General features: G+C 42.4%; 1 protein-coding gene across 1 annotated transcript; it reads right to left on the bottom strand.

Moving 5' to 3' along the window:
* Nucleotides 1-980: 980 nt before the first annotated feature.
* On the bottom strand, nucleotides 981-22,844 carry LOC119165399 (venom metalloproteinase antarease TserMP_A). The gene is made up of 14 exons (XM_075870496.1): nucleotides 22,705-22,844; nucleotides 19,882-20,054; nucleotides 16,776-16,865; nucleotides 16,458-16,578; nucleotides 15,252-15,317; nucleotides 15,066-15,181; nucleotides 14,843-14,914; nucleotides 14,598-14,731; nucleotides 14,459-14,508; nucleotides 12,963-13,071; nucleotides 11,379-11,531; nucleotides 8,791-8,935; nucleotides 4,701-4,817; nucleotides 981-1,076 (listed from the first exon to the last, which is right to left on the bottom strand). The coding sequence occupies exons 1-14, from the start codon at nucleotides 22,769-22,771 to the stop codon at nucleotides 1,011-1,013; spliced, it is 1,479 nt and encodes a 492-aa protein (XP_075726611.1). The 5' UTR covers nucleotides 22,772-22,844; the 3' UTR covers nucleotides 981-1,010.
* Nucleotides 22,845-23,510: the final 666 nt, after the last annotated feature.

Here is a 23,510-nt window from a genome sequence, read left to right as displayed (position 1 = left end):
GATAGCTGTTTTTCATAACTAACCCCCAGAGACGAGTATCGGTTACTTAATCTGCAATAAAATTTGCACTGAATTTGATGCTTAAAAAACTAGTATCAGAAGGACGATCTTTGAGCACTATCTGGTTGCCACGTTCAACATGCTGGGCGTAACCTCTTTGGTTTTAGCAAAGTAGAAGGAGTATTGGGCCGCAGTTATGAACAAGAGGAGGTGAAAGGTGGGAACTAGACAAGGAGCGCAGGCCGTGAGAAAGGGCGCGCGTGCTGCTCCTCCGGCCACGCCACCTCTCATTTTGTCCTTGGAATGTCTCTGCTGGACGGCGCTACTTCTGTATGATGAGTATATGAAGAAAAGATGCGAGAAAGTGGTGCTTGAAGTGTTCACTATACGAACAGACGAATGTACGGACGCACGGATAGAGAGACAGACTGATGCATGGACAGATGCACGAAATGATGAACGGACGGACAGATGGACGCGTGAACAGATGGATAGACACTTGGACGAACGGATAAACACACACATGGATGGATGCATGGACTGACGCACGAACGGACGGATGGATAGACGCATGGACGGAAGCAAAAACGAACAGCTAGACGGCCACGAAAACGGACTGACATATGGTTCGCCCCACTCATCATTACGCATTCCGTAGATATTCTGTTATTTTTTTAACCGCACACGCTAGAGCTGGAAACGCATACCACGTTTATCGTGACAGAAAAGCGCCACGTGTGGAGAACGGCGCTAGTGGCTGCACGGTGCAAGAAAAAAAGAAAACATTATTCTTCTAATGCTGGGTTCTCATGTGCGAAACGCCATTATGGACGGCACGCAATGCATTAGCATTTCCTCACGGTTCCCTTTGGGGAGGTGGAGCCATTTTCGTAAACCTTGGCACAAGATATTTGAGCCCCATAGAACAATGTGCTAGCAAGTTAGGTGAAGAAAAGTGAATACAACCTTCACAACAGGTATTCATGTGCTTAGTTCTCGTTAGTTTATTATTAAAATGGGCGATAACTTGAGTACCGTGGCTTCGTTTCCGTACAGTCACCATTTATACAAATTTTCTGTAAAAAAAGAAAGTTACGTGAAACAATACTTGAATTTATAGACGTATTTGATTTATCAGCGCGCAAATTTAGACAACCATGTTAACAATGAGATATCATCATCATTATCTTGTCTTTTCTTCAGTACGGCATCTCACAATATCCTCATATTTACACTAACTTGGCGCTAGTTGAGTCCAGTTCTTTCTTTGCGACTTCAGTTTAATCACTTTCACTAGCATTCTGACATCTTATGCTATGCCTTCTCCGGTATCTTGATAATCATCTCGTTTGTTTCACAGTCAAGCTTTACTTCTGCAGCAGCTTTTGCAGTCACGCTTTCAAGTCTTAAATATCTCGCTAAACTGAACTACATTGCAACTTTGATAGCTGCTCAAATAGAGAAACAATATCCTGTAATGTCATCTTTCAACGCTTACAGCTGAGCTGTGTTGATGAGCAAAGTAATTACTCTATGCATAATAAATTTTACCAGTGCAGTATCACATAAACGGGTAAGTGCACAACAGTCTTACAAAAATAGTAGTTATAAGTTAGTAAATACGAGTGTTAACTTATTTTCGGTTACAAGCATCGCGGCATATCTTTACTAGCGAGCAGCTTGTACAGCTTGTAACTTGATGTGTTACTAACTAGGAGAGCTTAGCACTTTAAACTAAGTAACTACAAAGCTATCTATATTGCTAGTTCTTCCGCAGTACATTTTCCCGCGATGGTGACATCGCAATCAAAATTAAAGCAAGCTTCAATTTTGGAATAGAAGTTTAGTGCTTTGTAATGACAGACATATAAGCAAATAGAAGGGCACATGGTGGCGTGTATAAAACAACAATTATCATATAAATGGTATGTTTGCTAACCAGCACACGGTGTGGATGCCAAGGTGGGGTATATATAGCTTTCAAGCTGCTGCAACAGCAGAAATCTGCCATGTCACAATCTTCAACATTATCGGGTGACTTTGCGTGCGTGTTCTCGCTTGTTATACAATCATATGAGTTCTCATACTCTTGATCATACGCTCATATGATCATATGATATGCTCATCTGATGATGAACTTCATATGATGATGAGCATCACCTGTGAATATGAGGTGATCATATAAATGAGATCACCTCTCTATAAAGTTGCTGTGGTGTGCACAAGCCACAGTAAAGTTACATGAGGTAGAAGCAGCCAATAATTAATGTACGAGGACAATGTCACTTCTTTATTAGGGGCGAAGCTCCTTATAACGGCACCTGTTCGTGCCTCGTAACCATTGTAGTGTGTAACAAGTATAACATTTTGACCTTCAAGATGGTGCCGGTTAGAGATTTTTCTGTGCGTTGTTGAACAATAAGAAAAAGTGCTCAATGTACATGCCAGTAGCTGCTCATGGGGAATGAGAAACAGGAGCAATCGGCTTTTAGTTAATGCGCACGCTGCGATCCCCATTAGCAGCCATTGCCATGTATATTGAGCACTATCTGACAAAAAAAAAAAAGGGTTGCTGCGTTATGCTCACTGGGTGTAACCTCCTTAGTTTTAGAAAGGTTTAGCGAGCGTTGAGCCGCAGTGCCATGAATACAATGAAGTAGTATATACCATGAACTCGAGGTGGTTAAAGGTGGGAAGTAGATACGAAGCGCCAGCCGTAATAAAGTAAAAGCCGCATTCTCCTGTCTTTCATTTCCCATTAGCAGCCATTGGCATTTACATTAAGCACTTTCTGACAGGAAAAGGCTGCTACGTTATACTTGCTGGGCGTAACCTCGTTGGTTTTAGAAAGCTTTAGCGAGCGTTGGGCCGCAGTTCCATGAATAGAGTGAACTAGTATATACCATGAACTCGAGGTGGTTAAAGGTGGAAAGTAAACCCGAAGCGCAAGCCGTAAGAAAGTGTGCATGTGCCACCTCCTGTTCAGTCTTTGAAATGTCCGCTGGATGGCGGTGCTTCTACATGGGGAATATATGATGAAAAGATGCGAGATGGTGGTACTTGGAGTGTTGAATAGATGGACGAACGGACACACAGACAGATGCATATTTGGACGCATGAACGGACGCAGGGGTGGATGCATGGACGAATGCAGGGACGGACACATGAAGAGATGCACGCACGGAAGGGCGGATGGACGCATGGATGGTCACACAGATGGACGCATGGACGTATGGAAGCAAGAACGAATGGACGGACCAATGCTTCACCCCACTCTCCATCATTCACTCCGTGGATATGCTGCCAATTTTTTATTCCATATTTTTGTAATAGAATCATCTCGACAAGGAGCGCACGCACACGTATACCAAATAGGCATAAACCTTTATTGGCGGGGTTATTCATAACTTAGTAATGAACTGGTCACTCATGTCAGCACTGTTCACTTACTAAATAGATAGTACATTTCGCTAACCTTCATTTTACTACCTTCAGTTATTAAAAGACTGGTAATTTATGTGACGAGTCTACGATTAGTATTTAGTCAGTGAATATGCCGATGATTTTTTTTAAAGAGTGAAAGATGTAAACATATAGAAGTAAGAAAAAAGGTGAGTTTACTACGGAACGTTTCCGTACTACAACATACGTTTGTTGAAATAGCTCTTAAAATCTATAAAAGCCATTGGCTAAGGTTTGAGGCAGATGAAATAGAAAGTTAATAATTCTTATTCAAGCTATTGACCTAGGCGGCAGCAGTACGCTACGCTTTGCATAACATGCCTGACAAAAGACATGAATGCTATAAAGAGCTGGGACTAGCACGATGTCATTAAACATCTATTACTCATAAAATAAAGTATTGAAAATAAACTGTGATCGAAGAAAAACAGTTACAATGCGCTTGGTCAGAAACCTGCTTTGTGCGAGTCTATGCGTTGTCCAGAATTGCTGCTACATGCTTCCGCAGCGACTGCAGAAGTGGTACCTTGCGCTTGCTCCGAATTTGCCGTTCGCGCACCTCAAGCAAATGAGCGAGCTCACTGGACGGTACAAAACATGCTGTAAAAGTACACGCGTGTGCAGTGTGACCTTTCAAACGTCGGAAGCGGTCATCAGAGAACCCGTCGCTGAACTGTTTCCCACGCACGCCTCTGATCTCTAAACTTTTGACAGCGAATGTAGGTATGTCTACACAAAAAAAGCTGCCTAGTGTATCTATTTTGGTGTCCTATGTACTTTCCTAGTCCTAAAAAAAACATGTGCATGATCGTTACCCGCATGTACAGCACTGTCCACTCTTTGGGTGAACACGGCTCAGCAAGGCCTCGCTCCGGGCTGTGCCAGTGCACATGGCATGGCCACTCATATATAGATGCGTGGTGGTGAATTAACAAGGTACCCGCGGAAGATACCTTGCGTCGTCTGCTACAGCAGTGGAGCTCACCTTTTAATATAGTAGGCACCCCTGCATGACACTTCACTTTCTTTAGTGTAGTAAAACAAGAGCGGCAGGCTCGTGTGCGCCTGCTCTACTTTGATTCGATGCGTTGCCGGTCAAGATGCGAAAGTGATCTGCTGAGTGCATGAACACTGAGCCGTGTGCACTTTGAGAGCGGAAATAAATGTACGCTTTGTACAGCTTCTGATTTCTTGCCACAAATTATTTTGATAATAATTACGAAAAGTTATAAACTTACGGGTTGCCTCCCCTGGCTGCAGGGAGTGTTATCCGCAAAAACGGCTATCTTATATTCATGGCGCCAAACCCGTTGCGGCATGTAGCAACGACATTGGCATTCAAGTCTGCCTTCATTCTGCAGAAAAAGATAAAAAAATCTTTACTGGAGCGTAACGTTTTTTAATTTGATTTATTGATATGTGGGGTTTAACGTCCCAAAACCACCATATGACTATGAAAGACGCCGTAGTAGAGGGCTCCGAATGCTTTGATCACCTGGGGCTCTTTAACGTGCACCCAAATCTGAGCACGTGGGCCTACAACATTTCCGCCTCTATCGGAAATGCAGCAGCCGCTGCCGGGATTTCATCCCGCGACCTGCGTGTCAGCAGCCAAACACCTTAGCCACTAGGCCACCGCGGCGAGGCGACGTTTTTTTTTTTTTTTTGAATGTGCGCAGGAGCAGTACACGCAAAAAAAGTGGACAGCTTCCACTTGTGGTGCACATCCAGATTAACAGCGGAAATTGTGGTTTAGATTATTGACACTGTTCTAATTAACAAGATGTTCACTTGCATCATGTAAATTGAAAAAAATGTAATTAGCCATACGCGGAATATAAGAGCCTATTAGCAATGTAAGATCTCTCCGTGTCTGTTCCTTCTTTTTCTCAATTTCTTCGTAGTTTCTTTTCAGTTCATGTGTTTAGAAAAAGTGGTTAACAGTTTTGAGTACTGGGATCTTTACTATGGGAGAGCAGAAAGCCGTCCCATGGGCCCCACTCTCGATAATGCTGTGTTGACAAAAATTATGCCATGAATGAGTTTCCAACGCTGATGTTTTCGTTACTGCGTACGTCACACGCATAGCAGCAGCATGGTGTTTAGAAATAATTCCCGATTCACAGTACTTGGTGCTCTACTATGGCCGGTCATTTCTATCATTATGTTTTTTATTCAACATTTGCAAGTACTTGCTAGTCTATTATGGCTAGGTAATTTCTGTGATTTTTTTTTCAGAGTTTGCAACCAATAGAGAAACTCCTGTATTGCATATCCGTTGGTTCAACGTCGATGAGCATGCTTAATATACGGCGACGTACTTTTCTTTGCTGCAAAACGTAACACAAATGTTCTCGATTTTCTAGTCTACTTCGACAAGAGGAAATAATCTTTATTTATAGTCACTCATAAGATAAAGGGGAGGATAGGGGATAGGAACAGAACGGGCCAACTATTTTACTACTTCGCATAGGCTAGACGCCACTTAGCGTCAAAGTGCTGCTCTTAGGCGCCCATTCCCGCAATGAGCAGCGTCTCCATCAGTAGCGTGACGAATATAATAAAAACATAGCCCTAGACATGTAAAAAATAGAAGAGGAATGAAACTGCCAATGGAAAGTGATATCAATGCGTGTCCTCCTCGCGGCAGGAAAGACTAGTACCACACAGCCACGCTGGTTCCTGAAACTAATTTCCATAAATACCCTGTACAGCAATCACGTCGAGAAAGTAAGCAAGGTGACCTGTCTAAAATAACGTGGCAGAGGAGTAGAATAACAGCTATTGCTCATGCAATGCTGGTTACGTAACAGACGTGTCATTTAATGTTTTCTACCCACTACAAATGGCTCGGCTAATACTATTTATTGTCATCAACCACATAAAGCGCAGCCAGAAGCGTACGATCCACATTATTATCTAAAAATTGCCCATATTACTTATACACACGTGAACGGGTACCTCGCTTCTCCGCAAAAGGGCATAGTAAATGCTGTCCTACCTCACAAAATTCAATTTTTATATTAGGCGAGGTCAATACTTTTCGCAGCAAGCCAATACTTCAAACACCGTTGGCCTTGCCCAACACGAGTAATGCGTGGGTTTCACGTCGCCAAAATGACCGCATGTGTATGAGAGACGGCGTAGTGAAGTGTTCCGGAAATTGCGACACCAACCTCTACCGTTTGGCCTCCGTCGAAATGCGCCTGCTTCTGCCGGCATTGAACACACAAACTTCGGGCCTGGTCAATGTTCCGCTGAGGCGGACGCCCCAACACGAAGCTGCGCTCAGAATTCACATCAAGGCCTAACCGCGCGTACTCGTCGCAGTGCGTCGGCGTGTTGCTATTTGACGCGGTGCCGGGCCCTCCACTTATGGAGAGAAAGGGTGTGCACCTTCGCGTAGCCGTGCACCCTCTCTCCCAAAGGAAGGCGGTGAGGCACTGCGTCAAAAAGCAATGCGCTCACGCGCTGAACGCGTACGAGTGGTCAGGCCTTTGATTGAGATGTGTGGTTTAACGTACCAAAAGCAGCATATGATCATGAGAGACACCGTAGTGGAGGGCTCCGAGAAGTTCGACCACCTGGGGTTCTTTAACGTGCACCCAAATCTGCGCACACGGGCCTACAGCATTTCCACCCCCACCATCGGAAATTCAGCCGCTGAAGCCGGGATTCAATCCCACGACCTGCGGGTCAGCAGCCGAGTGTACCTTAGCCACTAGATCACCGCGGCGGGGCCGGTCACCAGCATAATAATTGTCACTTAATTTTTTTCGGCTAACGCGAAACAAATCAACATAATGTTCGAACAACTCCGCTGTTAAGAAAGCTACAGTACGTAGCACTCACTGCAGAAAAACGCAACCTTGAATAAGAAAAAGTCAATGACACTAGTCATCCTTAGGGGAAAAAGGGCGAAAGCGATACATGGCCTCCTGTGATTCGGACGTGTGGCTTTCGTTCGTTCCCTTCATTTTTTTTTAACGCAGGGTATTTTATGACAAAGCTCACCTACGCTTTACTGATATCGTTTCTCTTATTGAAGGGCCATCGATGAAATTGCGCATGAACAGAAAACAAAGTAAATCTGACAATCAGAGAAACTAAGGTCCACATTCACGACCTTGGATCCGTGATGATTGGAGCCGAGCGTTTTACCCACCGTAACCTCGACACTCATGCATAAGTCTTTGAAAACGTGCCTTACATGTTTCACTTTCTTCATTTCACATTGTCCTTTCCTGGCGTGACGCGGTGTCACCGCCTTGCAGAAGTAAAGTGCCGAATCGTGACTCTAGTGATCGCTTTTCGAACGCGCTTTTGTAGTTTTATTGGTGTGGAGGCTGACCACCCAATTTCCCCAATATGTCCTCTCAAAACAGAAATGTTGAGTAAGTGCTCTATTACAGCGAGGGATGTTAGCGGGCAGTGTAATGCTTCCAAGACTTGACAGGTTGACATGCTAGCACTGCCTCTTTGGTCGCTGAAGCGTTGCGTGGTATTGTATACGCAAGAGCAGATGTATAGGGTATAGAAAATTGCTGAGGAGCACACACCCTTCCATTTGTTTCCTCGATTGACGACGCTTTCTGTGAACGACGCCGCTCTTCATGAGCGCGTATCAAGTATCCAGATACATTATATGCTTATAGATGCCGTCTTTGCCCTACATTCACCATATATTGTGCGTCTGTGTGCAAGTTAACTACTTCAGCTACCGTGATGTTTTCATGGAGATGATTGATGTAATTCGTCTGAATATAGATTGACCACCAGGCGTCAACGTCGGTACACTCTCATAGTCCACATAAACGGCCCGTGGGCGCCAAACACAAGCAAGCGTTATGAAAGTTTTTATCCGAGAATATACATGAGAGATTAAACTATTTCTGTGAAGAAATCTTTAACTATCGATTTATACTGACTACTACAGCAGAAAGATGAAGCATAACTTCTTTTTTCTTTTACTGAGCCTTCACAGAATGACGAGCTCATGAGCCACAAGAAATTCTTGGCCATTAAACTTCACGTTTTCATAAAATATGACATTTTATAACAAATTCAGAAAACGATTACGGCATTAAAAAAAACGAAAAGACAATGCACTCAGGCGCTGACTATCGAACACATAAACTACGAAAAGGCGGCGAATGCGGTGCTCCCACATAATATAGAACTATGTAGTTACCAACCTCATTCCTACAAAAGCTTCAGCAAGAAAATAATTGGGGGCCTAAGAGAAGCCAAAATTTTATAGTCGAGCATCACTATATTTCGTTGTCTTTCATCTCACATAGATGAAAGCAGAACTAAGGTTTTTCTCACCTCTATGATATACGTTTCTGGCACTTCAGGATAGGCGGCCCTGCAGATGTCTCTGACCAGTGTTCCAGGGAGTTCATCCGTGAAGTTTGTCTTCTTTATTGTACGTTTTGATCCCTTTTGCAGTAAACAACTTCCTGAGCCGTAGCTACGCAAAATAGATACGCCAGCAAAAAAAATTTGAAGAAGGAATAATGAAACGCGATCAACGATTGGAAGAGCGGGAAAAGTTTTAAAATAAAGAAAGATCTCAAAAAAGAACGGCTAAACAAATCAAACCAATAATATTCAGCAAGAATTAACTGTAATTACACGCTGAGACTACACTTCTTTATTTGGTAACGTGATATAATATAGTGGAGTCCTTGACACGATGGCCTCACGCGGTGAACGTTCATTTATAATTTACGGTACTAATGTTTGTTAGAGCAACTTTACGTTTCACTTGTGCGTAACTTGCATCCATGGCATTCTAATAAAAAAGCCATTGCTACAGCATAAATAGAACAAATAAATGACCAATCCATATCAAACTTATTTATTATTATTCTCATATGGCTAGATTCTCTGTTCCTATAAGAAGCGCATCGGATGGCCACCTCATTATCTAAGTGCAGGTGCGATGACAAAGGTTGAATATTTTCCCTCGAGAACTTCTTGTCGATATTACTGACACTTTTTTGTTTATCTTGTGACGTAATACAGAAATCATTGTGGTGTCAATAGTAGCAATGCTAGCTGCAAAGCCTCACCGGGGAACATCGTGCTTCGCGAATGACGCTGTATCCGAATTAGCACTATGCGGAGGAATTTCAAGCTTCATATTCATAATAAATCACATATCACAAACTCTTTTTTAATGTTTCACGCACCCACTGAAGTTTGAGTTCAAATTTGTTACAAAAACTCTCAACAAATTATTCTGAAATAATGAAGGAATAAACTCCAAATCAATAAATCTTACACCAATCTTTCTTTTCCTAATTTTTAGCGGTTTTCAGCTAATATAGCTATACTTTAGTCAGAAGTGCAGTAAGGGCATGTTGGCATCGCTTCTTCAAAGAGTTTCTTTAACTCGAGGAAAAATAAATACTGAAAGATCTATCAAAGGGTCGTTGAAGAGAAAATAGTACTGGCGCCAGTGCTTAAAGAGTGAAGCTTAACTTTTCGTAGCCCGGCTGGGCTGAAAAAAAAATTGACATTATTATAAACCAGAACACAATCCATCACCCCCCCCCCCCCTTGACCTGCTTTCACTTTCACTACACTTGGCATCGCTTTTTTTTCTTTTGTTTTTTTTTTTATTTAGCTATGACCGTACCGTTGTAAATTGGTATGTGAACAGCGAACAGCATTTTTCATAATCATGAACTGGTACAGGCTCGTTGCACCCTCTTCAACTTCGGCTTTGCTTTTACAACCCTGGCATATCTGTTCTTTTGTTTTCTTTTTTACTTTTGTTACTACTAAGAGATCCGGGTTGTGCGAACAGGAAGTGTCACCAACAATGAAACAGTACGCACTAACTTCGTCCTTATCAAGTTCACTTTGTCCTGGTCACTTTGTACCTGTTAGAACAATGCACGGCTCTTCTTTTCTTTCCATTATACTTAGAGCGGAGCCCTTTAATCTTTTCGTTAAGCCGAGTACGATGAATACAAATTATCGTTATTATGAACTGGTGGTTTGTAATCTTCAACTTGTACTTTGCTTCTAAGCACGTGACGCGGCTGTGTCCTTTCATTCCTTTGCTATGAAGAGCGGAGCTCTTCAAACTCTTCTCTGCGTGGGTAGTGCGAAGAAGCATTAACACTATCCTCAAACAGTGGTACGCACTCTCTTTATCTTCTCCAACTTCTGCTTGGCTCCACAACCTCTGCGCGAACTTGCACATCGTGGAATACAAAAAGTATAATACGGAGGTCTGTCACGTGATTAATAATTAACAACTTGTCGCAGGACTGAAATCGCGCAAAATCACCTAGGAACTAGCCACTCGACTAAAAGTGTTAAAAATGCTTATGCGGCCTGTAGTCATGCCAGACCACGCATTATCTGCTCACGTGTACAAAAAATCCGTAGCGTTAGTCGCGTGAATTCTTTAAGCAACACGGTGTAATAGCCAATCACGATTGATGCTCCCGCCTTGAACCACGTAACAGCTGGTCGCGCGACTCAAATAAGATTGTTATGTAACAACATGTTGTTTGATATGTCTAGCCAAGTCTAGCAAACGCTCAACATCTCTAGTTAAACATTCGCATTAGTGGCAAACTCAGCAAGGGGGAACATTCGCTCTGCTGATGATTTCAACCTTGAGCCACTATAAAAGCTGCACAATTTCTCTTTTCTCGGTTAAAAATATCTCGCATTGACTTTTTATCATAAAAATGTGCCCTTTGTCAATTTGGCTTATTTTTTTAGTTTGTCATAACAAACTTTCCAGAGATACAGCCAAGACAAAAATTCTGCAAGCTATCTCACGCCTCCAATATCAAATACATGCAGCATGAACGTAGTACAAAGAAACAAACCATGTCTTTCGACACACAATAGGTTATTGTTGAATAGAACGAAAAATTGACACGTACTGCACAAACCGCATGATGTTTTCCTGGCAACAGGAAGAGAACTTCATACTGTTGCTGTCTTGAATTTTGTAGCTCATAATATAACCATAATCCCACGGACATTGTACAGATGAGTAGGCACCAGAGAACTGGCCATCATGAGGGCATCCGATCCTGACATGAAGCAAGAGAAGAGATATATATATATAACTAATTATCTTCGAATTGCTTGATATATATGGCGGAAAACTGCAAAACCTAAATCATCATCTACGCAATCATTCGGTCATAGATGCAGCGCAAATCAGTGCGCGCATGATAAACAAAAAGTCATATAACTGGCAACGAACTGGAATGAGCGCTGATATCCCGTTGCCTAACATCTTCAAACAGCCGCCTTGATGTGTAACTGAGGTGTCGGTAATTTTACTGGCTACAGTCGTAAGTCTGAAAGATATGCCTTGAAGGATCTGTCATGGGTGTGGCTTCAAAAAGAACCTACTGATAGTTAGTTCTTTTTACTTTTCACTGCGAACCTGTTGATTTCGGTTTAATGAGTCATGAGCCACACCAGTATTACCTATGTGACGCATGGCCCAGCAATGTAGCAGCACTGCCCTGTATTTTAAAAGCCCTGTTTTTCAAATAGAAATTCAGATAAGTATGTCGAACTTCTCAGGTTCTACACATAGTAATTCTCGTTGCAATTAGTCGTACCCTCAGTAGATCCTCACAGTTCTTTGAGAATGTAGAGAACGCAGAAGAAAAGCAGAATCATGTGCCAAAAAACACAATCCATAAACCGCTTTGAAAACAAAAGCAATATCAGTCGTTGACATGGAAATCACGCAAGGACAGAATCACGCATCAGATATGGGTACTACACTGCAAGCAGGAACACTCAAGGACTGAATTTTAGGACATATATTGCCTGGACCTGTCGACGATAGCTTGAGTTTTTTTTTTGCACAGAAGCCGTTTATAAGCGCCAGCATAGGTAGAACAGTTAGTGCATGAAGAATTGCAGGGAATGTATAATTTCGTTGGTGCCGCTATAGCTACACATATCGTTAAACTATTCTCTTTCTCTAACTTTTTTCGCACTCATACCCCCTGTATTCAGCGAATAAAACATCGCTGGAATAGTGACATCATGAACACACGCACCAATATGCCTTCACGACTGGCCCGGACATTAAGAGCAGTATTAAGGTTCCCCTAGTGTCAGTGTTGCGGAACGGAGGAATTTAAAAAGTGTCATATATCAAACCAAACGTAGCCAAAGTGTCCATATAATTTTTATTATAGCGAAATTGGCAGCCAGATAGAACAGGAGTGGTATCATAAACTGAGTGTTTACTACTGAAGTAACGCCATTCTGAATACCTAAAACCTAAAGTTTAAAAATAGCCAGTGAAATCCATAGCAAACAACTAGAATTTTTGTTGCCAAATAGGTAAAAAAGTAGGCAATTCGGCACAGCGTACACCACCAATGGTAGCCCTGCCTACTGTACACTGCTCAATTGTTGTTCTCCACCTGTACTGCTACGTGAAACGTAAAATAAAGTGATTAGCGTGGGAAGAAACTAGACAGATGCCTCACAAGTGTGCAACTTCGTGAGCTGTTATTCGCACTCCGAAGAAAGTATCAGCTCTGTCTTCACCAATTCCGACTTTACGGTTGCTGCATGCTCCACCCACATACGCAATTCCTGAAAAAAAAAAGTAGAATATTAGGACTCGATAGCAATAATAATACGTTAATAAAATTGCAGTATTTGAATTAGTGAGAAATGAAAATTATAGGTTTTGTTGACTGGTACTTTGGTAATGATTATCTCAAATTCATACCATTAGGTTTGCGATAATCAGTCATCACTTTTCTAGTTACTTATTATATAGGGCGTGACCCAAGGAATTGATAGTTCATGACCCTCTATTCATGACCCAAGGAATTGATAAGCAACAAAAGAAAAATCAGCTAAACTGATAAACCAAGCACGGAAGTAAAGGAAGCAAACGAAGATGTCCCGTAGCATAATAACTCGAATCATTCAATAACGTTGCTGGAAAGCCACCAGCCTCGGAAGAAAGCGGAAAGGTTTCCGAGATATCAACGATTTGAAGACTGTCGGTTGGGCAAACAACTGGGTACAGGATTTGGAACACGCAACCGTGTTTTACGAAGAGAGCTCTTTTTTTTTAGCAAAAAAGATTACTTCTTCTTTCTTCACAGGTCTCCCTGCCGCTACGTAGCTATGTTAGGTCAAGCTGTGCTTGTTTTGTTAACCTTCGCCAGGTGAGTTTGACTGATTGATATGTGGGGTTTAACGTCCCAAAACCACCATATGATTATGAGAGACGCCGTAGAGGAGAGCTCCGGAAATTTCGACCACCTGGGGTTCTTTAACGTGCACCCAAACCTGAGCACACGGGCCTACAACATTTCCGCCTCCATCGGAAATGCAGCCGCCGCAGCCGGGACTAGCCAGGTGAGTTTCGGACATTATTCTTATGTACAAGAGCAACATAAATAACCAATAGGGACCACTAATTGATTAACTTCTTATTGACTGATAACTGCGTTACCTCAAATGTTTTCCGGCTCTAACTTGACTGAATTTACTTTAATCCAAATAGTTTTTGCAGGTGGTACTTGATGACCTAAATAAATGCAAAAATCAAGTTCAGACTACCTCTAAGCTTTAAATGTTATGATCAATGAAAAAATGCAGCTGCTTGAGGGCTAGGGCTTTTCAGTAACTCATGGAACACCGTCATCGCCTTTCGTCAGCTCAAAAAGCAGTCAAAGCTGTCTTGTGCTTTTTGAGGACTACAGGCCTAAGTGACCACCTTTAATTTTTGTGTAGTGCCACCGCTGCATACGCGCCAGCCGATTGACTGACAATCCTCCTTTTTTTCTCTCTTTCTCTTATCTTTCCTCTCTCTCTCACATCTTTATGCCCCCTTCCCATTTTCCCAGAGTAGGGTAGCAAACCGGGTATGTGCCTGGTTAACCTCCCTGCCTTCCCTCTTGTCGTTTATCCCCCCCCCCCCATGCAAAGACTTGCATGTGGACTGATATCCGGAAGTATTCACCTTGCAACTCGACATCCCAGCGATATCCGTTGTACTGCGCCATGTTGAGCCTGCAGAACCATAGCATGTCTTAACTGCAAGTCCTGGAACCATCGCGAAGTCACGCTTCTTGCACTTTTTGGTGCAAGCATGGGCTCACCCAGTTATGAGATACACGGCATCATAACGCTGATATTTTGGTGGATTTCGCTCCACGTAATCTCTGAATGATTCCAGGGTCCGATAACTGGCAAGGAGCTCGTCAACACGGTATAAGAATCCTTCCGTGTGCGCCTGAGAACAACCATAGTGAATGAGCTCAACCTAGTCCAGCTTTATTCTTTGATCACCTCGCTTCCCGTGTGTGGGACGGAAAGGCATATATTGAAAATGACGTGAACTTACATCAAAAACTTCGATTGCTTGAAGCAGGATTCGTACTTTCATGCCTCGTACGGTCATGTACCTTACATTGACCTAAAAAACAACACATAAATAACGCTATTGCATGAAAATGCTACACATAAATGTTAACAGTGATATACTTCAATGAACCTTTTTAGAGACATTTGCCAGTTTAAAACATTCGAATCGAGTGGTTAGGTTTATCACCAAGCTAGTTTCTTACCGAATTCATACAAATGATTATGTATCTCATGAGCGTAAGAACACTTGTAAACTTGCTGTGAAAGGTGCTGTCCACGGCCACGAGGAGCTCTGCCCGAGCTTCAGAATCCGCACCACCTTAGTGAACAAACAATAAGAAAGTCAGATTATGGAAACCACATGTGAAATGCTGAAAAAAAAAACCTACCAGCAGTGCCATCTCTTTCTGAAATGTTTGTTTCATTTGACAAATCCTTTCTCCAATGAACACCAACTGGGAAGTAAATATTTACTTGTTAAGATATCTATGGTATCGGAGACTTTTCACCATCCTCAAAGAGAAGCCACATGCATTATGAAAAAAGGCATTTTGAAATTTTTTTTTTCATGCAGGGTAATACTGGCAGTAAAGAATTGTAGCACACCAGTGTGGTAGCTGACAAGGTTTATGCGGTCAAGATGGGGCTCTCAAATTTCTTCACTACCCTAGCACTTTCAGTCCTAAATTATGAAATTTTCTGGACCCACAAAGTACAATCGCCTATCGACGTCATTTCCTTTTTTGTACTGCTTGTTCCAGCATGGTATAAGCCGGAGCTATCAGAGTAGAAGCCGTAGGCAGTGAAAAAACATCATTGGTACCTATAAAATCTTTACTGCTTCCTAGAGAAGTATATCCCTAATGCGACGAGAAAAGAAAAGGAAGTACTTTGTTGTTAAAACACTCTTAACCTGTTATTAAGGAAGTAATGCGTGAAAACTATCCAGTTCTTGATGAATCCCTCAGCATGGGTGTGAGCCAAATCATCAAGGATCTTTACTTGACTGAATCATCACGTATGGCACATAGCATCGATTATGGTCTTTTCCGCCATAATACAACTAAAGCGTCATTCGTGCTGAAACTGCCTAAACGTTCTATGTTGGGACTTGTGTTTTAATGCATTACTGCAATTCACCTTTTATAAACGGCGACACCACCATGCTAAAGATTCCTGAAAAGTATAAGGGCGCTTGCGAAGCCTCGTGCATAGGCATCGATGGCGCAGCAAGTAAGCACCGGGCACTCGTCGTGGCAGACCAAGAGGTAGTGGGCTTAATTCACACACATTATAAACACAGAAACCATTTGTTTATCATCTGTTCGTGTACATTTCACCGAGGTAACTTGTGCGATGAAAATGAAGCAAGTGTTGTCGAGGAGAAATGCGAAAAAGACACTTGCGGGAAGAGACGGTAAGGAAATTTGAGATAAAAAAAAAAAACAGTCACCACGCAGGGGAATGTTCAGTAGGTATACGCATATGTGAGGAATACTGCTCGAATACTTCAAGAATCGTAAATAAGACAAATCGTTGTCTATATCCATGTTACAACAGTTTTCTAATAGAATGAATATGCGTTTTCTGCTTACTATTCGCACTACTGTGATCTGCGTCATCAGCAATTTCATACAGTACATGAGCAGTTTTCTCTTGTCCACTTCTTTCGTTTATTAGAGGCTTTATTCGCAGATTCGGCCCCAGCACACCTTCCTGCAATATAGAAAAAGCAAAATATTACAATTTCCAACCCCTCCCCCCCCTCCCGCATGGTGAAGCAATACAAAAAACATCATACTCTACAAGAGTGCATTATACAAAGAAATAAAAAAATGCATAAAATATGGTGTATACTAATCCATGCACATTATTAACCTGTGTAAACCTGGTAAAATGGAACGTTGCCATACCACTTGAACTCCGCTATCATCGGACACCATAACCGAAGCTGAATGATTGCTGTCATGGTAAAGGTCTTGTTCTAGTACTTCCCCGTCATGCTGTAAAAAAAGAACAAAGAAAGCTGTGATATTCAATGGGCTCACGTATGGGCTGTTGTTATTCTTGTTCGCATGTAGCATTGCTATAAGGATAATTAGAAAAAAGGCATTTAAATAACACTTTTTATGAACTGTGTGAGCTCCACTTGGTTATACCATGCAAATCGTGATAACGATAATGTTTAAGCAGAATGTGACAATAACTGTAAAAGATTATCTTCTTCATGGTGCATTAGAATTTATGTACATGTTAGCTTTTGGAAGTGCAGTCACCATGGATGAGAATGCAAGCTGACAGCAAGTTCTCGTCAAGACAAGACAATGCATAAGTGCTGAAAGGCTTCATGGGGAGAAAAAACGCTGTTTTTTGAGTGGCTAATCAAGCAAACCTATTAGGTCAGACGCCTCTTGGTTATGGAGAGGTATCCTACAGGAAAGTGATTTTTAAGCAAAAAAAAAAGAAGAGTGGGGGGAGATGTGGGTGTGATCTTACATATAATAACTTCAATAAAATACAGCTGCAAAAAACTGTTGCAGAACCAGCTGAACCATGTTGCAAAATTTGATAACATTATCTGCGGTGGTACATGGGCTCTCGTACACCCTCCACGTGCTTGAATGGTTCCGAATTGTGATAGAACGTCTTCATGATATCAGGTGCTGTGAATTTAATGCTTTTCGCCAAGTCTCACTGTTGGACTCTAAGTGCTATACCGTAGTGTTGAATGCTGGCCCCCAAAATGTCAAATCAATTTTAACGACGTTTAATTATACGGCACACATACGAGCAGTATCGCTTAGAATAAGTCGGGCTATCGCACGATAGTTTGAGGGTTATTATGTGGGGTTTAACGTCCCAAAACTATTACATGATTATGAGAGACGCCGTAGTGGAAAGCTCCGGAATTTCCGACCACCTTGGGATCTTTGATGTGCTCCCAAGTCAGAGAACACGGGCCTACAACATTTTAGATGCTATTGGAAATGCAGCTGCTGCAGCTGGGGTACGAGCCCGCGACCGGCGGTTCACCAGCCAAGCACCTCAGCCACTAGACCACCAGGGCGGGGCAGCTATTGTACAGGTTTCATGACAGGGCTGCAATTCTTGAAGTTAGGCTGACATTTTTTTTACATGACGTAGTTCTGAAGTTGTCGCCGAGGACGCATTTAGCTCTTCGGATTTGAATATTTGAATAAACTTACAGTCTGCCTTCGGTAACGCCTGTAACCCCCGTGCATGTTAATGTGACATTAAAATTGGTATGTTACTGAGCCCCAAATTTATAAGCATTACTTCAAGTGGCCGATTTCATTGTGAAGTTCACAAAGTCCTATTTATTTGCGCTAACTTTCACCTGGAAAGATAACATTAGCAATCATAAAAGTGGTCGAAGGCTGATATAGACCAAAATTGAGAGAGAGAGAGAGAAAGAGAGATAAAGAGAGAACACAAGGAGAAAGGTAGGGAGGTTAACCAGGGCTGAACCGCGGTAGGCTAGCCTGCACTGGGGAAGGAGAGAGGGGAAGGAAAGTTATAGAGGAGGAGATAAAAGGTCACTGACAGTGTAACACGTCAGTGACTTACGTGTAGCAGTTTTACCATCACAAACGATGAAACAGGCCAGTGTCTTTGAGAAAAATAACCTAAAGACGTGTAGCACTACAATACGAGACAATACAAAACATTTAGGGTGTGCAACTCCGTTACTTCAGGTGCCGAGATTGCAACATGCTCCCGGAAAGCCTCATAATATCTGTGGCATCCGATGACGAAAAAGGAAGTGGTCGCCGTTGGGGTTTCCAAGGGAACTCTTCATTGGTAATACACACGTTCTGCAGCAGTCGCACCTAGTGAGAACGCGGTGCAAATTTCCCCACGTTCATTTGTTGGTCTATCGCCATGAAATCCTTGCGAGAGATCGCTAAAAATTACACAACCAGAAAAGAAAAACCGAAAGAAACATTGCTTTTCCGTTTATTAGAATGCCACTGTCTAATTCTGCCGAAAAGCCCTCGTGGGTGGATTTGCTAGGGCGGATCGAGCACTCGATCGATTTTCAAATGCAAGGCAGCTCTTTGACTAACCTGTGTAAATCTGTCCCGTTCGTCCATACAAACCCCATCGAAGGGGTGCCAAGTAGGTGAAGTCATAGCTGTGTGTTGGCGTCAATCTCTCCCTCACCCACAGCAGCTTCCAGTCCTTCTACCCGTTGGCAACAAACTTCCGTCTCCCTTCACAATCTCTACCAACCGCAATACTCTACCACACGTCGAGTGGGAACACTCTTTCAGCTCGTTTATCTGCGATGAAACTTACACGAAACCCAAGCCACCTTATGCCTTTGTCTTTAAAACAAACGTTTACTCGGGTCAACGCTACGCCTAGTGTCACATCAAACCATTCTTGCACCACTCGCGTCGATGCCTGTTTCAACCTGGTGAATGCCGTACGCATCGTTGCAGCTTTGCGTGTCGTCAGGGTTCCCTTCGGAGAGATTTTATATAGATGAATTCATCCGTGCGCCCGCTGATCCCCGTTCTAACAGTGTGTTAAATGAAAAAATATTTCATGCTCTCTACACCATAGATACTATTTACTTCGGCAAATCTCGAAATACCAGCAAATCTAAAAACACTTTCCCGCCAATTAGGCTGCCGTGAAAGCTATCCTTCAGCTTAACAATAGCATTTTTTTGTTTTGAGATACTTTGTACTGGCGTGTACTCAACAACAGTAAGGCGACCGTTTTTTCGTCCTTGAAGAATCTCATCTGTAGTTAGATATTTTCTTCGCGAAATACGAAGTAATAATGAAAGATCTTGAAAAAGATAACTTTCTTATATTTATATAAAATATACAGCTTCAAGGCAAAATTCACTTGAAGAGCAATAATGATTTTTATTTTTCATTTTGAACAATTTTTTTTCATCTCCAATGTTCGATCAATAGCACAAGAGTATTACAAAATGAAGGAAATCGCGAAAAAAATTATGAATAATCCGCTTGTTTCACTTACGTAAGTGTGCTTCATAATTTTATCTTCGTAAGTCCGCAGTAAAAAGTTCTTGCTCAGAATAGAACTCTTCTCGAGATTAAGGGTAAGATCTCCGGTGATTTTTAGCAGTTTGGCGCCATTAGCACTCCGTGTTTCTAGCACTTCAGGAAAGACGATGTGTTGGCCCCCAGTAACTGAAAACAGCCATTGTAATAGGTTAAAAGGCGTGCGTGCTGTATCAGAATATACAGTAGGAAGGATCGCATTAGGATATTTTCATTATCGACGTTTTTTTTTTTCAGTTACCTCCAAGAAAATACTTTCGATGTATAACTTCAGCGCTATTATTTCATCAATGTGCGTAGGGTACTGCGATATGCAGTACAAGCAGGCCAGGCAACTCCAAGAGCCATTGTTTATGAGCTAAAAGCGTATCATACAGTTGTCGTCATCACTAGCTTGAAGAAATGCTCACTAGATGGCGCGTCGCCGCTCAAGGCGTTCGCTCCGGTAACCCCTTGTAGGGCAACGGGAAATATATGTCCCATTTTTTGTTCCCCACAGAATTGTTCGTGAAAAGCAATGGGACGCATCAAGCCCATTTTTTCTGTGCTGCCATCTACATTGAGGTTTTTACACTTCTGTTGAATCTCGTTTGGAAGCTGTACAATAGGTGATGTTAGGTGTACATTATTTTCAAAATTGTGTTTCCCGTTTCACCGGCGGCACAAATTTCCGCATTGTGAGTCTCCGGAAAAGAATAATTCAAGACGACAAGTGAGTGTACCCTTTTCTGTGCTTCGAAAGAAATAGTTCCAGCATGTAATAATCGGGTGTTTTCAACAATAGAAGCAATACTTACTCCTAAAAGCTTTTTCGAATGGTGCCAGGGCAAAAACTGCATGACGATGGGATAAGCCTACTGCCACCGCTGCCTGCATTCGATGTGTAGGGAAACATTTCACCAACTCTTTTGTTTTCTGTTTGCTTGTAAAAACGCAGGTAAACGATTGCTGACGCGAGAGGAAGCGCTGGAATTATATTTTAGCCTTCCTGACGACCCTACGTCGAGTGATTCCGACAGAGATACAGATGAAGACTTCGCACCCGAGCTCGCTCCGCCCGATTCAGATGAGCAAAGCAGTGAAGCCGAAGTGGCGGAATCAACAAGGAAACCACAAAAGCGAAAGGCTACCTATTCAAGAAAGAAAAGGAGGCAGAAGAAAGTGCCTACAATTTGCGACGAAGCAGAAGTCGAAGAGGAGGAGGTACCTTTGGTTCCGGCTCGTCCTTGGTCGCCAGCTGATAAACGGGCAAACATTCAAAGGGTCCAGCAATCGCCCGTATCGAGTCAACAAAAAAGGTGCCAAACATGGCCAGAAAATGGTAGGCGTTGCTGATGAAGTCCGATTTCTGGGAGCTGGACATCACCCTCAGAAGATTGCAAAAAGGAGGCGGTGTCGTTGGTGCTCGACTGCCAAGAAAGAAGCGCGCACCAACCTTCTGTGTTCTGTGTGCAATGTGCCCCTTTGTTCAACGTGTTTTGGACCTTTTCATGCCGTCCGAATGTAACCAAGGAGCCCTCAAGGAGCATTGGTTCAACGTGTTTTGGACTTTTTCACGCCGCCCGAATGTAACCCCGGAGCCCTCAAAGAGCATTGGGACAAATGCGTCCCATTTTTTGAATTTTAATTTAGCGCCAGTGGGACAAATGTGTCCCAGTTTTTTTTAATAAAGTACTCGTTGTACATCCTTGAAATTTCTTTCAAACTACTTCTGTTGGCTTGGTTAGTAAAATAAGACAACCTTTTTCTGGTTTTTAAAAAAAAACATATCCTGCCCTACAAAGGGGTAATTCCAACAGTGCTCACTAGAAGTCGCGGGCTTTCCAACGATCCGAGGAATTCTCAACAAATGGAGCGAGGCGGCGCACACTAATGTCGGGACGTGTGCTTCTTTTCTCTTCGCAAGCATCTCACGCAATTAACGCTCTGTTACCTCTCGGCCGCATGAACATCTCACAAGCCAAGGCAGCAACGCGGGGGGCTCGCAACGCAGCAACGGCTTGGGCTCGCTTCCAACACATCTCAGTGACCGCGCAGGAGGCTGAAGTGAGGAAGGTTCGCCATCACACCTTTTGTGTATATGTAATGTGTATAGTTTTGAACATTCTATTTAGTGCATTCAAACATAAATTATAAACACTGTGAATGTGTATACAATAACGTTGCCACGTCCATATATGATCGTAGAAGATGTGTACGTAGAATAAGCGGGTTATTCGATCTACTCCAAGCATGCTCCTCACACATCATTCACTTTGTGGATATGGCAGTGATGTTTTAAGTGCCTAAGATATTAAAAAAAATTACCCCGTAGTCATCTCGTGCTTCGCTTTCGCGTCAGATTTACTACACATGACCTGAGCAGACTGCACGTTTTGAACGCGAGTGCTTGCTAGCCAGAGAACGCCATTGTCCCCGAAAATATAATTCGACTGTACAAAGCGGAGAAGCTAGAGCGAATTTCTAGCGCTGAGAGTTCAATGTACCACGCTGAAACAAACAGTCGAAAAACAGTATAACCAAAAAGAAAAAAACGAAATGTTTATTTGCAAAGAAAATAAATAATCGAAACACTAGAACCATGAAGAACATAAAAGAACAAACAAGAAGAGGTACTAACAAAATGAAGACAAAGAAAACGAAGGTGAATCAATGCTCTGCAGTTCGCCCAGCTTTCACTACGGGTGTAAGTGACGCACTTTTTGTTAATACTAGCTTATCCGCACCAACATATATTAGATTCCCTGCGCAGAACAAATAACATTTTATGCGTACTTACGTTTTGCGCATTCCAGCGGTTGAAATTGTATGAACAAACATACTAATATTTGGCTAACAATCATCATATTTTGGTTGTACAAAAAGAAAACAAACCTCCTGGCTGCAAGCGATGGCGTTACACGAATCTAGCGAATTGACATAAAAGCAAATGATCATTTCATTGAGTAGGTTAGATGAATACGTTCTAATGGCACGTAAATGTTATCGACGAGACGCTAGTTGACCCTGCCATTCAAGCATGGTTGAGCTCGACCTTTCTTTTTGTAACCTAAAATCACAACATAAGTGACGAGGCGCGACCTATTGCTTAAAGCATTGAAGTGTGCCCACGCGCCCAATATGGTGACGCTATCACCTGTGGAGGGCACATCACAGGCAGTGAAGCATGAAACAGATTATATTAGCTTTACCACAAGCACTATTCAGAGTATTGGTAAAAACTTATTACCTCGTATGTGCATCTATTAGTCCATCGTTTAGTTTATAGTGTCACACGCACGAAAAAGTTCATGTTTTCTACGTTTTTCACCTTGTTTGGTTAAACTAGCGTTCCACACCGCTTAGAAGATATTGAGTTTCAAACTTACGGTAAGCAGCACCATAATGGCTCCAACTGCACCGTATGCTCTCTAGTAAGTCAATTCGTTATGAGCTGGTGTGTCCCAAGTCGATCTAAAGCTATCAATGGAGGCATAATTCTGTACCCTTGTACTGTTGATATAAATGAAGTCACCCAATATATAACAAAACAAACCACAGTACTTAGCTTTTAGGGCATTGCCGCATCACATTTGAACATGTGGC

This window comes from Rhipicephalus microplus, chromosome 8 (assembly GCF_043290135.1).
Source record: "Rhipicephalus microplus isolate Deutch F79 chromosome 8, USDA_Rmic, whole genome shotgun sequence".
NCBI classification, from domain to species: Eukaryota; Metazoa; Arthropoda; class Arachnida; order Ixodida; family Ixodidae; genus Rhipicephalus; species Rhipicephalus microplus.
This window is presented reverse-complemented; position numbering and strand designations above follow the sequence as displayed.